The following is a 14,340-nucleotide window of genomic DNA, read 5'->3' as shown; positions in this document are numbered from 1 at the left end:
CACTCTGCAGCTGTACCCAGGGCTGTTTGAGGGAGGGCTGCCTGCTCTGCAGCCCTGCCTGGGGCAGTCCTGTCCCCATGGGCTCCCAGCCAGCCCTGGAGCCAGCACAGTGGGACAGGGATGGGCTGAGCCCTGCGTTTCACAGCCTGTTGTTCCCACACACTGGGCTGAGTGTCTCAGGCACTCTGGTTTATGGTGCTCAGCGTGTGCCAGTCCTGACTCCCAGACTGTCCCTGCTGGTTTTGTGTTTGAGGTGGCTCAGGTGACTCAGCACGGTTCAGTGTTTAACTCAGGGTGAAGGGAAGCGTTTCTGTAGCTCCGTGGCCCTCTGCCTCCTGAGGATTATTCAGACATGGAGAGGAGGAGTTGCACCTGCCCCAGGAGTAACTGCAAACAGCACCTGCCAAACACCTGTGCTTTTCCAAAGAATTTAAAGCAAGTGTTCTCCCAAAAAGCACTTGTCAGGACACACATCCTGGTTTTCAGTGGGAGAGCTCTGACATTTCTGCTGCTGGAGCACTACAGGTTAGCAGCCTTGCTCTCCTTATTGGAACTGCAGTTCTTGGTATAGAGTCTGAACAGTCCCTACACCTGCTTCTATGCAGGGCTGGCACCGCTCTGTTTATTTTCCAAGGTTTTGTTTTCCCCTGGGGAGGCTTTAGAAACACAACCCCCTGACCCATCCCAATCTGTGCCAGCTGCCAGTGCCTTCCCTGGCCCCAGAGCTGGGTGTGGGGGGTTCCCTCCTGGCAGGGGGCTGATTGCATGATCAGCACTCACTGATTTAATCCAGGGCTGGAGGTTGGTAGGGGTTCTTGAGCAGCCTGAGGGGAAGAAGACACCCAGGAGTAGCTCAGCAGTGAGGAGGGATCAGGACCAGCACCAAGCTGAGCTCGGGCAGTCTCTCCTTAGCACTGCCTGCAGCAGATGCGAGCGAGCCCTGGGGAGAGCTGTGGTCTCTGGGGTGCTGCACACACAGGTACAGCTGTGGAATGGGAGAGCTGTGGCATGGCCCCCTCTGTGGTGTGTGTCCCCAGTGTTCCCTGTGCCCTGGGGGCTGCTGACCCCCTGCAAGGGAAGGCAATTCCTCAGCCAGGGGTAACGGGGCCAGAGCAGCTCCTGTGGCAGCAGCAGCCTGGCAGGGCAGTTTGTGGTGAGGAGTTCCTCAGCTCTGCCTCTGTGGCTCCTGTCCCTGTGCAGTGGGGACAGCTCACACCCGTGGCACCCAGGGGAGTGGGGTAGTTCTGTCACTGTCATGTCACTGCTGCCCATGACTGACACGATGAGTGCTGCTGTTTGATGCTGTTAGAGATGGTGGGATGAGCCATGGCTTGCCCAGAGCACCTCTCAGTGCTGGACCAGGGGCTGAGGCAGATCTGCTTCTCACTTTTCCTGTGGCCTCCAAGGGACTGCCCAGGTGTGGAGCTGTCTGGGCACACCTGAAGTTCCAGTGGTTTTGGTCCCTTGCTGGTTTACATTGCTTTGTGAAAGGCCTTTTCACTGTTTGTGCTTGCACCTCGAGTTCCTCCTGCCTGCTCCTGAGCTGGGTCCCACAGGACCCCTGCTCCATCCCTGCTGGGAACCTGCAGCTCCTGGGCATGCACAGCCAAGTCCAGCTCTCTGGATACCTCATATAGCAGTGATTTAAAAACAAAAGGCAAAGCAGTTACTCAAAAATATATCTTTATTTTCTCAGTTTACCATCTATTTAAATAATTCAGTTAAAATAGGTTTTATTGCACATTAAAGAACCTTCCTGGATTCTCACTGTCCTCTATAAAACAAGCTCCTAGAGAAAGGAAAGGACAGACTCTTCCACTCAGACAGCCCTCACATGCTCTGCATGGCTCTGGCTCCACAGACCCCAGCAGCCCGTGTGGAGTGGGCTCTGCTCACACCTCCAAGGTGCTGAGGGCAGCAGAGCTGTGGCAGGAGGGAGCTGGTGCAGGCTGGGGAGCCCAGGGCTGGGTGGGCACAGCAGCAGCACAGGAGGTAAAAGGTGGCTGCTGACACTGCTTTGTGGAAGGGGCAAGGTGGATGAGGCTCAGGTGGAGTGAGACACCCTCCAGGCACTGCAGCCCAGGGCAGGCAGCTGGGCACTGGGTGGCTGCAGCAGGAAGTCCTTGCCTGGGGTTGAGCAGGAAGGAGCAGCCAGCGAGCTCCTGTGAGGGAAGTAATTTAATGAGCTCCTTGCAAGTTGTGTTTAAGGGCTGCCTGAGTGCTGTGGAATGGAACAAGCTTGCAGAGGATACACTTCATTACTGTGCTCCAAATTGGATTTCATGCCCTCTCAGATGATTCCTTGGGGATGACTCGGGCTTTCCTGCCCCAGCTGTGTAGTAACTTGCTCTACAAGCACATTTCTGGTTGTCCTGGCTTTTCATCTCACAAGAAAGAGCTCCTCAGGCCACCATTGGAATCAGGTTTCTAATGAAAATTCAAGTGAGCACTTTCCTTTAACGCTCTTTTGTGCTTTACCCAAGCGCCTGTCATGCCCTTCCTACACATGCCATCCTGGAATCCTGACAGCCCCGGGTTTTTCCCACAGGTCCAGCCACACAGCAGAGAGCAATTAGTGTTAATGCTCAATGTGGCATCAATCTGCTGCTGTGGAGCAACTCCTGCCCACATGCAATGGGGTGTGTGCAGCTGGTGGCTAATGCGTGCCTTTGCCTGGTGAGACATCCCAGCTCAGTGCCACATCCTGCTCCAGCCATCTCCTGCCACCACGAACAACTGAGGTGCTGAAGCTCCCCATGGCTCAGCTCTTGGTTTTGTGTCTGAGCTCAGGGCAGCGCTGAACGCGGCTGGATCCCTGAGTGAGGGTGTGAGCTGCCAGCCCCCCAGCGCCTGTCCCAGCCCCGCGGGCAGGGCGGGTGCGCCGTCAGTGCCGGCCCAGCTCCAGCGTGTCGGGCAGCTGCTCGCTGAAGGCGGTCTCCAGGCGCAGGGTGCTGTAGTTGGGGGGGGGAGTCCTGGGCAGGGGGCTGTCCTGGGGCAGGGGCAGGCGCAGGGCCGTGGTGAAGGTGGGCAGGTCCTCGTCCAGGCACGCGGGGTTGTGGTGGCCCTGCCTCTCCGGGTCAGCGGGCTGTGCCGTCCCCGCGCCGCCCCGCTGGCGGTGGCTCCACCACTTCTTGGCCCTCTGCCACTGGCGCCGCAGCACGATGGACAGCGAGTCGATGAGGAACACCTCCACGATCTCGATGACACACACCACCGAGCAGCTCATCCACAGCCCCAGCTGGCCCCCGAAGTTGGACAGCAGAATGACCAGCTGCAAGGGCAGAGAGCACCAGGTTGGGGTCCGCAATGGGCTCTGTGCATGGGGCTGGGGCAGCAGGCAGGGAGACAGAGCTGGGCACCCAGGCCTTGCTCAGCACTCCCAAATGCACTGGGCCCATCTCTGCTGTAGTTCTCTCTGGCTCCGCTTCAGGAGGAGCTTGGAGCTGAGCTTGCTGTGAGCTTGCACAGGGCTCGGGGCTGGACAGGCAGACGTGGCCCGAGATAAGGGCTGGAAAGGGCAGGACCAGCCCAGAGGTGCATATCTGAGATCAGCTTCCTGCCCCTGCCCGTGTGGGACTGCTCCCCTGGGCAGGTGAAAGCTCCCAGGCTGCGTGGGAGGAAGTGCTGTGTCTCTGGGAGCAGGGAGCAGCACGCTCACTCACCGTGTTGGCAGGATTCTCCGAGATGAATCTCTCGTTCAGGTCCTTGTAAAACACCATCAGGTTGGCAAGGTCTGTCCTGGGGAAGCAGGAGGCAGGCAGAGGGTTTAGTAAAACAATAACATGAAACATACTGAAAAACTATGCAAATAACCAGTTGGACCAGTAGGGCTGGGCTGCTCCAAGGGAGCTTTTTCCCCAATTGCCATCATTAGGGCTGCCGAGATCGTATCAGAGCTGGAGGTGCAAGGCAGGAACACACAGGGGGACTTACTTGTTCAGCTTCTTGTTGTTGAGTTTCTGCCCTTTGTCCCAAGAGAGAACCCGGAGCATCCAGTCCTGGAGAATAGACAGAAAATGCCACTCGAGCTGCAGGTTCTTGTGCAGAGACCCCTGGGAAGGGACTCTGCTCCAACCTCCCTGGGCTAGTCTGGCCACCAGAACTGAGTGTGTGACAGCCCAGCTGGGCCCAAGGGGATCTCCCAAGTCAAATTCCAGTTTAATGGTAAACTCCTGGAGGGGAAGCCCTGAGCTGGAAACTACAGACTGGTCTCTGGGAGCAGCATCACTGAATGCCACTGACTAGCCCAGGGGCTCCTGCTTTTGTGCTGAGCCTCTGGGGCTGCTCAGAGCCTTGTGCTAGGCTGCTGTTCTGCTGGGGAACAGCTGGGGACTGACCTCTGACACGGTGGATGGCCACTGGGCAATGCTGGTGGTGAGAGCCCACTCCTTGAAGCTGCAAAGAAAGGCAGATGTCACTTGTGAGCTCTGATTCCCACACACACCTCACCTCTGCCTGTGGCAAGGACTCACCTGCAGGCATCTTTGCAGATCTGCTGGCAGCCCAGCTGCTCCTTCACAAACTTCTCATGCAGTCTGTAGTAGCAGTACACTGCAGGGGAAGAGCAGGACGTGTGTGAGAAGCCTGAGAGAAAACCTGCTACCTGGGCTGGAGTGGGACATCTGGGGCAGAGGTGGCCCTTGTGGCCATCGCCTACACGGTGGGGATAAAAGGATTTACCCCAGAGATATTGCAAAAGGCTCTTGAGAAGTGGCTGTCACTTGATACAGGCATGAAAACTGCCACACCTGGTCAGCCCTCCACTCCACTGCTCTGTGGTGGGCACAGGTGACAAACCATCAGGGGCAGATTCACCAACCAGCCAGTGTGAGCAAGGGAGACACTTCTGGCTCTGGGGGTGGCAGCTTAAGTGGGTTAAGGCAGATTTGCCTCATCCCAGCACACTGGGGGTGCAGAGGGCTGTGCCAGGGACACTGGGGGTGCAGGGTGGGTGCAGGGGCTGTGTGACAGGGACACTGGGGGTGCAGGGTGGGTGCAGAGGGCTGTGCCAGGGACACTGGGGGTGCAGGGGCTGTGTGACAGGGACACTGGGGGTGCAGGGTGGGTGCAGGGGCTGTGTGCCAGGGACACTGGGGGTGCAGAGGGCTGTGTGACAGGGACACTGAGGGTGCAGGGTAGGTGCAGGGGCTGTGTGACAGGGACACTGGGGGTGCAGGGGCTGTGTGACAGGGACACTGGGGGTGCAGGGGACAGGACTGGCAGCTGAGGCATGTGCAGTGCCAGAGGTGTTTCAATACTAACTCCAGTTTGGGTTCTTCTTGTAGTTGCAGTACTCAGCCCCAGCAGGTAAGGGCTGAGCATACTGGGCACAGCCACAGGATTCCACCATGGCCTTCTGGAAGCAGGAGTGCAGGCAGATCTGGGGAGAAAAAACAGAGCTGGGGGCTAAGAGGCAGCACCAAGCTCCAGGCTCCTGTGCACCTGAAAACATCCTCTTATGACAATGCAGTGGGATGGGAACCCTGCTTCCCTGGGCCTTCAGACTCTGCTGTGGGTGAATACAAACATAGGCAGAAAGTACAGTGGAGGGTTGAGGCTCTAGTGCAAAAAATAAGAATATAATCTTCTTGAAGGATTACATAGATGGGGGTTCTATGAATGCCACCAAAAGCTTCAATGTTGCAGTTGTTCTTTACAGAGTCAAGGAGAGGGTTTTAGGCCTGCCATGGCACGTGGCCCATGAATCACTAACTAGGTGTGGGAAGTGACTCACAGCAGCAAACGTTCACAGCTTCCACCAAACCCTGCTGGTGCCTACTGGAGAGGTGAAGCTGGGAGGATTAACAAGGCAGCAGAGCTGTGGTTTGTGCTAAAACACTGGGACATGCAGGAACAGAACTTCTCTTTTAAATCCCAGTCAAGCCTTTTAGTTCCAGTCCCTCCTGAGCACTGAGTTTTGGTGAAGTACTGTTACTAAAACCCTGAGATAATGTCTGGGTGATCCTACCTGGCACTACACCACAGCAGATTTCATATTCCCCATATAACATAAATTCAGCCTAGACCTGGGCTTTGCAGCAGGCAGCAGCTAATGTAAGCACAATTCTTCAAGTGGAGAGTGCCAGAACAACTGACACTCTCCAAGAGGACCAAATTAAAGAAACCATGCAAAATTAGTGGAAACTTACTCTGTAAACAAACATCCTGCTATCTGGATACTGATTAGATGGTTTCTGTTATTCTTGGAGTCCTAAAGGTCACAATTTCTGGCTTCAAGGGTTACTTAGCTGCAACCTTTACTTGGCCAATATTTTCCAGTCTCACATTGCTTGAAAATTGCCTAATGAGCTCATGTTCTCTCTTTATCTAACAGGGTGCCTGAGGGAACTTCAAACAGCAACCACTTAGGAATAAAAGCTGGATTTTAAGAAGTGCCATTGCATTTTACACCAGCACAGCCCTGTGCTCAGGCTGCTCCCAGTCTCTGAACCACAGACTGTTACAAAGCTCTTTATGCAGGCAGTTTTCAAGCAACTGATAACCCCAAATGTAATGGCTTTACCTGGAGTGAGTAGCTCTTGTTGTAGAGGTTGTCCACGGGTATGTCAGCTCCTGTCTCTGTGCAGTCACTGTAGGGTTTGCTCAGCTTGCGAGACCGAGTCTGGGAAACACAAAAGAACAAAACTTGTTTTTCTGGAGTTCACCAAAGGATTCAGTGACACTTTATCCCGACTCTGAAACTGTAAGTGATAAGGCAGCTTTAAATAGAATGTTTACCTTTTGCTACCTAAAATGATTGGCCAATCCCTTGTCAAAACAAGGGGTTTTTTGTTTCTAATATCCGTTTCCCAAAACACTGCTCTGGTGGGATTCCCTGCTGTCCTCCTGGAAACCCCCTGCAGGAATGCAAGGTGCTATAATCACAGCAGTGAGGGGCTTTCACAGCAGAGTCATCCATGTGCATGCTCTCTGCTAGTCTCAGTGTGTGCTTTGCTCTGGATGTCTGTGCTCTGAGGGATGGTGGGTGTTGGATGGGGGTTTTGGGTTATTTCTGTGAGGATCCCTGCCTGCCTGAGCTGTGCTGTGCTGCACTGGCTGCTCCTGTGCCCTGGGTAAACAGCACTTGAGGCTCCACTAGTGCTCAACAGCACCTCTCCCAATCCACTCTAAATCAAATGTTTGTGTCTCCCTCAAACCTTTTTCCAGGTGCTGCTTTGACCCTTCCTCCCAAATGCTCATGACTTTTCCTGTTCCAAATCTCTGCCCAGATCAGAGCTCTGATGTGCCACCTCTGTGCCTGCAAGCTCTGGGAAACCAGGGCTGGGAGCCCTCAAATTCCCAAACCTGATTCCAGCCCCATGGCCCACTTTCTGCAGCCTGCCTTACCTCCCTCAGCCCCTGCTATCTTTCTGCAGTAATTATCCACTTTACAACAAAGTGGCCTGAAACCACAAGAAACATCCATTTAAGAATCCATTCACCTGTCTTTCTCTACAGAGTTTAAAATTAGAATTTAAAATTCTGTACAAAGGATCAATTTAGCAGGAACCTGAGAATGGCTGGTAGCCCCTAAGGCACTGAATGCAGCCCCTGAGGCCACATCTGATAGGAGCATACCTCACCAATTTATCTACAGCAGGAGATGGCTCTGGGCCACTGTGGTGTAAATCAGTGCTTTTAGAGATGCTCAGATCTCTCTTTGGAGAGAAAGATGCATATTAGAGATGCATTACTGCTGAAAACCGACTGAAACCAGCTTTTAAATTCCAATACAATGTAGAGCCAAGACATTGCCTCTGTCTGCTCCTGGGGCTTCCAAGAGATGATGGATCCTTTGTATAGAATTATTTTGTTGTGGCTTATGCTCCTATAAAAGCTTACTTGTTCCTTCAGGAACTGAAATAATTTCCAAACTAAATATTTAACTGAAGCACTGTAACTCTGACCAAGCAATGCCTTGTTTGCATGCCAAACATCTTGGAATATTTTTGGAGGTGAGGGGCAGTTGCAGTACCCAGCAGAAGCCCATGTGCAATGATGCTGTGTTCAGAGCCCAGCACAGTGAGGGACAGAGCTGCTGTGCCCTCTTTGTGCCCTTGCATGTGGGGACAAGGACTGATGTGGCACCTCACACTGCAGCCCTGTCCTGACAATCTGACAATCCTGACCTCCACCACTCAGCAGGCTCTCTGCAGTTGTCCTCTCCCAGCAGGACAGTGATCCCCCAGCTTTTGCTCTGAGACATGAAATTGTGTCCAGCTTCTATTTTGGCTGCCTCATGAGGATGCAATTGGATCCTTTCCTCAAAACAATCTTTTATATACAGACACTAAGATGTGCCTAATCTTGTTTTTTATACTACAGCAACACTTCAAACTGATTGTGCTAGGAACATATTACATTAAATATTGAGACTCTGCCTTGCATGAAGTCTCTGTAACATTGTGATGGTGACAGAGAAAAGTCTTGTGAGACTTGTGTCCTCACACCATCGTGGCTCCCAAACCTCTCAGTCATGACTGACCAAGGAGTTGCTGCCAGTTTTCCAGCCAGCTGGAAGACAGTTAACTATCTGCATTTTGTAAAACATCAGCCCTCTTTTAATGTCTTTTCTAATGCAAGGCCTCGGCACACCCAGATAAGCAGGATGGCTGGTGCTCAGAGCAGAGCAGAAGGAAGAAGGGCAGAGCTGAAGTGCTCACTTAACAGCCCATCCAGATGAAAGGGGACATGCACAGCTTCCTGCAGTGCCGAACCCCCGGGGCCAAAGGCCTGCTCTGAACACTAAATGGGGAAAGCAGGAGCTGCAGCTCTCCTTGCCTTTGTACACAGCTGGAAGAAGCAAAGCCACTGCCCACGAGGGTGTTTTTATAACTGGGATAGAGAAAACCAGCAGAATGAGGCTTAACTCACAAAACAGTTCAAGGGGCTGTGCTGCCACCTTCCCTAGGGACCCAACCCCAACGCGGGGGACCCACAGCTCCAGCTCTGGCTCTCCACCCCAGGGACTCTCTGGGATGAAACTTCCTGCTCATTGCTAACGCCAAACAAGGCACTTGACACACTTCTGTGGTTGTGGATTTTGCTGTGAAAACAAAACCAAAAATCCCCTGGAAAGCCAAGAGGTGGAAGAAAAGGGAGAACAAACAATATCCCAGGCCGGTTTGGTTTATAAAGACTGATTTTCCCATGGCCTCTTTTCTTCAGAAAAGTGCTATCACAGGATTTCCTTCAGGGCACTTCAGCTGCTGAGTGGGAGGTATTTAAAGGCCTTGGAGCTGCTGGCTCTCTGCAATCACCCCACCAGTTCCTATTTAAAGCTGTACCAAGGCAAAGGTGCACCCAAAAAGGAGATTGCTGCCACTCACAAAGTGCATCCCTATGGAGGTGGCTGCTGCAGTCTCAATTTCCGTGCCAATGTCTTCAATGAAGGGATACTCGTTTTGGTCGTGGACAATGATCTTGGCTCCTGTGGATGTCACCAGGAAGGGGTTGTAGTCTGCCTCATCGATGTACAGGACAACGTGCAATCCTGAACCAGAGACAAGGCAGCAAGTTACACCAGGAGCCAGAGCCATGTTTTGTGGTCAGGGAGGGCAGCACGGTTTATTTCATGTTATCTGGCCTTAAGGAGAACTGTAAAGCCAAGCACAGCCTCTGCCCAGCCAGGCCAAGACACCTGCAGCCAGTAACATCCCCTGGTGGCACCGAGTACAACAAATAACATCTGCTGAGAACGTGGCTGGAACTCACTTATATAACTGGGCAGCAGTCATTTCAGCTGGAAAACATTAGTGATGCAATGATATTATCTGTATTCTCAGGCAAGAGTTTGCACTAGTTCAAACAGGCATTTCCCCAATCAGCCTGTACATCTACAGCCAACACATCGCTCACGCTCCAGCAGGATCCAGTTTGCTGCACCACTTGTTATCAAACAGCTCCTCTGCAAACTGCCCTGGAACAACCCAGGTGTGCAGGGTGACAGGGAACACTCAGGTGTGCAGAGTGCTAGGAACACTCCAGGTGTGCAGAGTGACAGGGAACACTCAGGTGTGCAAACTGTCCTGGAACAGCCCAGGTGTGCAGAGTGCCCTGGAACACTCAGGTGTGCAGAGTGACAGGGAACACCCCAGGTGTGATAACTGCCCTGGAATACCTCAGGTGTGCAGAGTGCCCTGGAACACCCCAGGTGTGGTAAGTGCCCAGGAACACCCCGGGTGTGCAGAGTGCCCAGGAACACCCCAGGTGTGATAAGTGCCCAGGAACACCCCGGGTGTGCAGAGTGCCCAGGAACACCCCGGGTGTGCAGAGTGCCCTGGAACACTCAGGTGTGCAGTGCCCCACTCACCATACTCGCTGCCACCTGTGGAGGTGCTCAGGATGGTCCCGTTCTCGCCGCTGTTGAAGGTGTAGCAGTTGCCATGGAGAGGGTGATGGAAACGAGTGAAGTGCCTGCAAGAAATCAAAGATCATGGCATTGTTCCCTGTAGTTCTATCTGTGGGAGAAAGCATATTTGGACTTTGGTTTGGACAAGAGACAGACCAGGACTGTATGGGGTTTTATTACTTCTTTTCAAGAGGTTTATTCTGCTGAAAGATGTGGGTCTCTATCTGAGTAACTTGAAAACACATGGCGGTATGATCTAGTTTACTATCTCAGGAGATGGAAACTCAAGGAAGTTTTAATGTAGGAATGGGGGTTAATAGCAGGGGGGAGGCAGATTCACAGAACTAGCAGTGTCTCCTGCTGGAATTCAGCAAATACCAATTATTCCATTCCTACATATTATGAGCTTGGAAACAAGCTGTTAGGATGGCAGGAATTTTCTGTGCACTGACCTTTTGTCACAAGATAGGCCATCAAAGAAACATGTCAGTATAAGGTCATCAGCAGAATAACTCAATTTTTCTTTAGTCTCCAGGGGAATTTGTGCCATGATGTTCATGTAATGCAGCTTGTACCACTCCTGGATGGCGTTGACACCCGAGCTGAATGTGTACAGGGCACACTCACTGCTGTTGTTTGCATCACACTGACAAGCACAAACAGAAAAAACATTTCAGATGGACTGAAACCATGGATTCTACAAGGCAAATGTAAATTAAAGATTGTACAAGGTACATCTGATAATGCTTCTCTTCCACAGAAATAAACATGTATGAAGTTACAGTGGGCATCAAAGACCTTTTATGCAGGGCTAAGTGACATGACCAAATATTTCAGGACCAAAAGAAAGGTCACAGATGACACTGACTGTATTTGGGAAGACTTCAGGAAGGCACTGCTCTTCCAGAGAGCTGGAGGTGAATCTGCAGCAGCTGTGGATGCTTAGGCAGAAGTGCAGACAGGGCACTGCAAAGCCACCTGAGCAGGCAAAAAAGCCTGCCAGAGGGACACTGACCCCAAGGCAGCTGCCAGAGGGACACTGACCCTAAGCCAGCTGCCAGAGGGACACTGACCCCAAGGGAGCTGCCAGAGGGACGCTGACCCTAAGCCAGCTGCCAGAGGGACACTGACCCCAAGGCAGCTGCCAGAGGGACACTGACCCTAAGCCAGCTGCCAGAGGGACACTGACCCCAAGGCAGCTGCCAGAGGGACACTGACCCCAAGGGAGCTGCCAGAGGGACACTGACCCTAAGCCAGCTGCCAGAGGGACGCTGACCCCAAGGCAGCTGCCAGAGATACACTGACCCCAAGGCAGCTGCCAGAGGGACACTGACCCCAAGGCAGCTGCCAGAGATACACTGACCCTAAGCCAGCTGCCAGAGGTACACTGACCCTAAGCCAGCTGCCAGAGGGACACTGACCCCAAGGCAGCTGCCAGAGGGACACTGACCCTAAGCCAGCTGCCAGAGGGACACTGACCCCAAGGCAGCTGCCAGAGGGACACTGACCCCAAGGGAGCTGCCAGAGGGACACTGACCCTAAGCCAGCTGCCAGAGGGACGCTGACCCCAAGGCAGCTGCCAGAGATACACTGACCCTAAGCCAGCTGCCAGAGATACACTGACCCTAAGCCAGCTGCCAGAGGGACACTGACCCTAAGCCAGCTGCCAGAGATACACTGACCCCAAGGCAGCTGCCAGAGATACACTGACCCCAAGGCAGCTGCACGAGATACACTGACCCCAAGGCAGCTGCACGAGATACACTGACCCTAAGCCAGCTGCCAGAGGGACGCTGACCCTAAGCCAGCTGCCAGAGGGACACTGACCCCAAGGCAGCTGCCAGAGGGACGCTGACCCTAAGCCAGCTGCCAGAGGTACATTGACCCTAAGCCAGCTGCCAGAGGGACACTGACCCTAAGCCAGCTGCCAGAGGGACGCTGACCCCAAGGCAGCTGCCAGAGGGACACTGACCCCAAGGCAGCTGCCAGAGGGACGCTGACCCTAAGCCAGCTGCCAGAGGGACGTTGACCCTAAGCCAGCTGCCAGAGGGACACTGACCCCAAGGCAGCTGCCAGAGGGACGCTGACCCCAAGGCAGCCCTTTGCTGCCCCAAGGGAACTCGCTGGCTGGCACTGTGATACTCACCAGCTGAAAGCCAATGATGTCATTGGAATCTCCCGAGTTCACGATGGACGAGTCCTTGTGAAAGACACTTCCCTCTACTCTCCTCTTCTGCCCACTGTGCAGGTCAGTCGCTGTCCTGGAGAAGTCCTCCACCTTCAGCAGAGGGATCTGTTGGAAGAAGTCGCTCCCTGTGCTGTTCCAGTCATCCACTGACCGGCGCACCTTGGACTTGCCCTCAGAAAATCCATAGAAAGTTTCCAAAGCCTTTTTTGTCTCTTTGTCCAACTCAGATAAGTATTCTTTCATGGCACTGTACCTGCATGAGAGACAAGTTGACAGTGACATGCCATCCCACCTCACTGCCCAGCTGCAGTGCCTGCTGCACGGCGGGTGCCATGGCTTGGGACAGAATTCTCCGTGCAGGTCTCACACCAGGCTCTCACATCACTGAGGGCAGACACAGTTGTATTCACGGGGAGATTTGGAGCAAGGACCCCAGGGAGCAGAGCAGACTGAATTACAGAGAAAGTTCTTCCAAGACTCTCAAGCTCCTTATGTTAGAAGCCTGAGGAGGCAGAGTATGTGGAAATAAGACTTCATCTGTGAAGTCATCAAAGAGCTGGATCCCAGTGGGGACCAGGCTGGGAATCTGGCAGCAGAACAGAGAACAATGTAAAGCATGATTTGACAGGAGAAAAAGTGTTGCTGATGAATCATGTCAAAATCTCTCATAAAGAAAGAAAGAAGCAGGAGAGGAGTGACAGATATCCCCTTTCCATTCTTTAGGAGATGATGTTTGTAATCCTGGAACTCTGGTCCTGGGAAGAAGGGAATTTGGAGAGAGCCAAAGAGCTGCCAGGGGCTGTGCAGAGCAGACAGCAGCATGCCCGGAGGCAAGGTCAGCAGGCAGCAGAGAGGGGTGAGAGTGAATGGCACAGGGCACAGAGGGGATGCGGCACACCAGGTGCCCTACAGGGAGAAGCCAGGTTGGGAAAGCGCTGACAGGCAGCACCGGGACGAACTCGGGAAGGAGTCGGTGCTGTGCTGACCCCCCATCCTCCCACCAGCTCCCCGAGCCTCACTTGTAGGGGTTGATGTTGCAGATGGTGACGGCGGGGAAGGGCAGCTTCTGGAACTGGACGGTGACGGACACCGAGGCGCTGTAGTAGTTCATGAGGAGCTCGGCGCACTGCCAGAGGATGAGCCCCACGGCGCTGAGGGTCAGCAGGATCCAGAGCAGGCGGCGCAGGCGGCCGCGGGACACCACGATGCGGCGGCAGCCGTGCGTGTTGGTGTTGAGGCAGTACCAGCGCATCAGCTCGCTCAGCGTGGGCGCCTGCGGGCCGCGCACCGGCAGCGTGCGCTTCAGCCGCGCCGTGATCTTCTTACCGGGGGCCGTGGCGGCCGCTGCGGGAGAACGGGCGCTGAGGGGCGGCCGGGGGATCGCTGCCCGCCCGCCGCACCGCGGCCTGTCCCGCCCGCATCCCGCCTTGCCCGGTGTGTGATCCCCGCAACGCCCGGCCCGGGGCAGGGGGATCGCCTCACCTCGGCCGCTCTCCGGGCCCGGTGGCGCCATGCTCCGCTCGCAGTCCCGGCGGCGCTGTCGATGGGGCGGCCGGCGGCAGTCTCGGTACCTACCCCCGCCGCCGCCCCGCCCCGGCCCGGCCCGGCCCGCCCCGCCCGGCCCGCCCGCCCCGCTCCGCAGCCGCGCAGCGCCGCCCCACGGCGGCGGCCGGGGCTGCGCGGGGTGCCCGGAGTAACGGGCCCGAGCGGGGCGGGCGGGACGGGACGGGACGGGACGGGACGGGACGGGACGGGACGGGCGGGTCCCGGGAGCGGGGCCGGAGCGGCCGGTGTGGGGCGC

General features: G+C 54.7%; 1 protein-coding gene across 1 annotated transcript; it reads right to left on the bottom strand.

Moving 5' to 3' along the window:
* Positions 1-1,668: 1,668 nt before the first annotated feature.
* Positions 1,669-14,184, bottom strand: SCNN1G (sodium channel epithelial 1 subunit gamma). Its single transcript, XM_056503647.1, has 13 exons — positions 14,022-14,184; positions 13,559-13,883; positions 12,498-12,792; positions 10,804-10,997; positions 10,313-10,416; positions 9,330-9,493; positions 6,524-6,622; positions 5,263-5,380; positions 4,473-4,551; positions 4,338-4,395; positions 3,934-3,998; positions 3,663-3,738; positions 1,669-3,271 (listed from the first exon to the last, which is right to left on the bottom strand). The coding sequence occupies exons 1-13, from the start codon at positions 14,050-14,052 to the stop codon at positions 2,885-2,887; spliced, it is 1,995 nt and encodes a 664-aa protein (XP_056359622.1). The 5' UTR covers positions 14,053-14,184; the 3' UTR covers positions 1,669-2,884.
* Positions 14,185-14,340: the final 156 nt, after the last annotated feature.

The sequence above is a fragment of the Oenanthe melanoleuca genome, chromosome 14 (assembly GCF_029582105.1).
Source record: "Oenanthe melanoleuca isolate GR-GAL-2019-014 chromosome 14, OMel1.0, whole genome shotgun sequence".
Taxonomy (NCBI): domain Eukaryota; kingdom Metazoa; phylum Chordata; class Aves; order Passeriformes; family Muscicapidae; genus Oenanthe; species Oenanthe melanoleuca.
The sequence above is the reverse complement of the archived record's forward strand: the minus strand, read 5'-3'. Positions and strand labels throughout refer to the sequence as shown.

Excerpts from the sequence above, each read along its gene's own strand:
- SCNN1G (XM_056503647.1), bottom strand. The coding sequence starts at position 14,052 with ATGGCGCCACCGGGCCCGGAGAGCGGCCGAG. Across the intron at positions 9,494-10,312 it reads CACAGGTGGCAGCGAGTATG|GATTGCACGTTGTCCTGTAC; the intron begins GTGAGTGGGGCA and ends TCTCTGGTTCAG. Across the intron at positions 6,623-9,329 it reads CCTCCATAGGGATGCACTTT|ACTCGGTCTCGCAAGCTGAG; the intron begins GTGAGTGGCAGC and ends TGTGTTTCCCAG.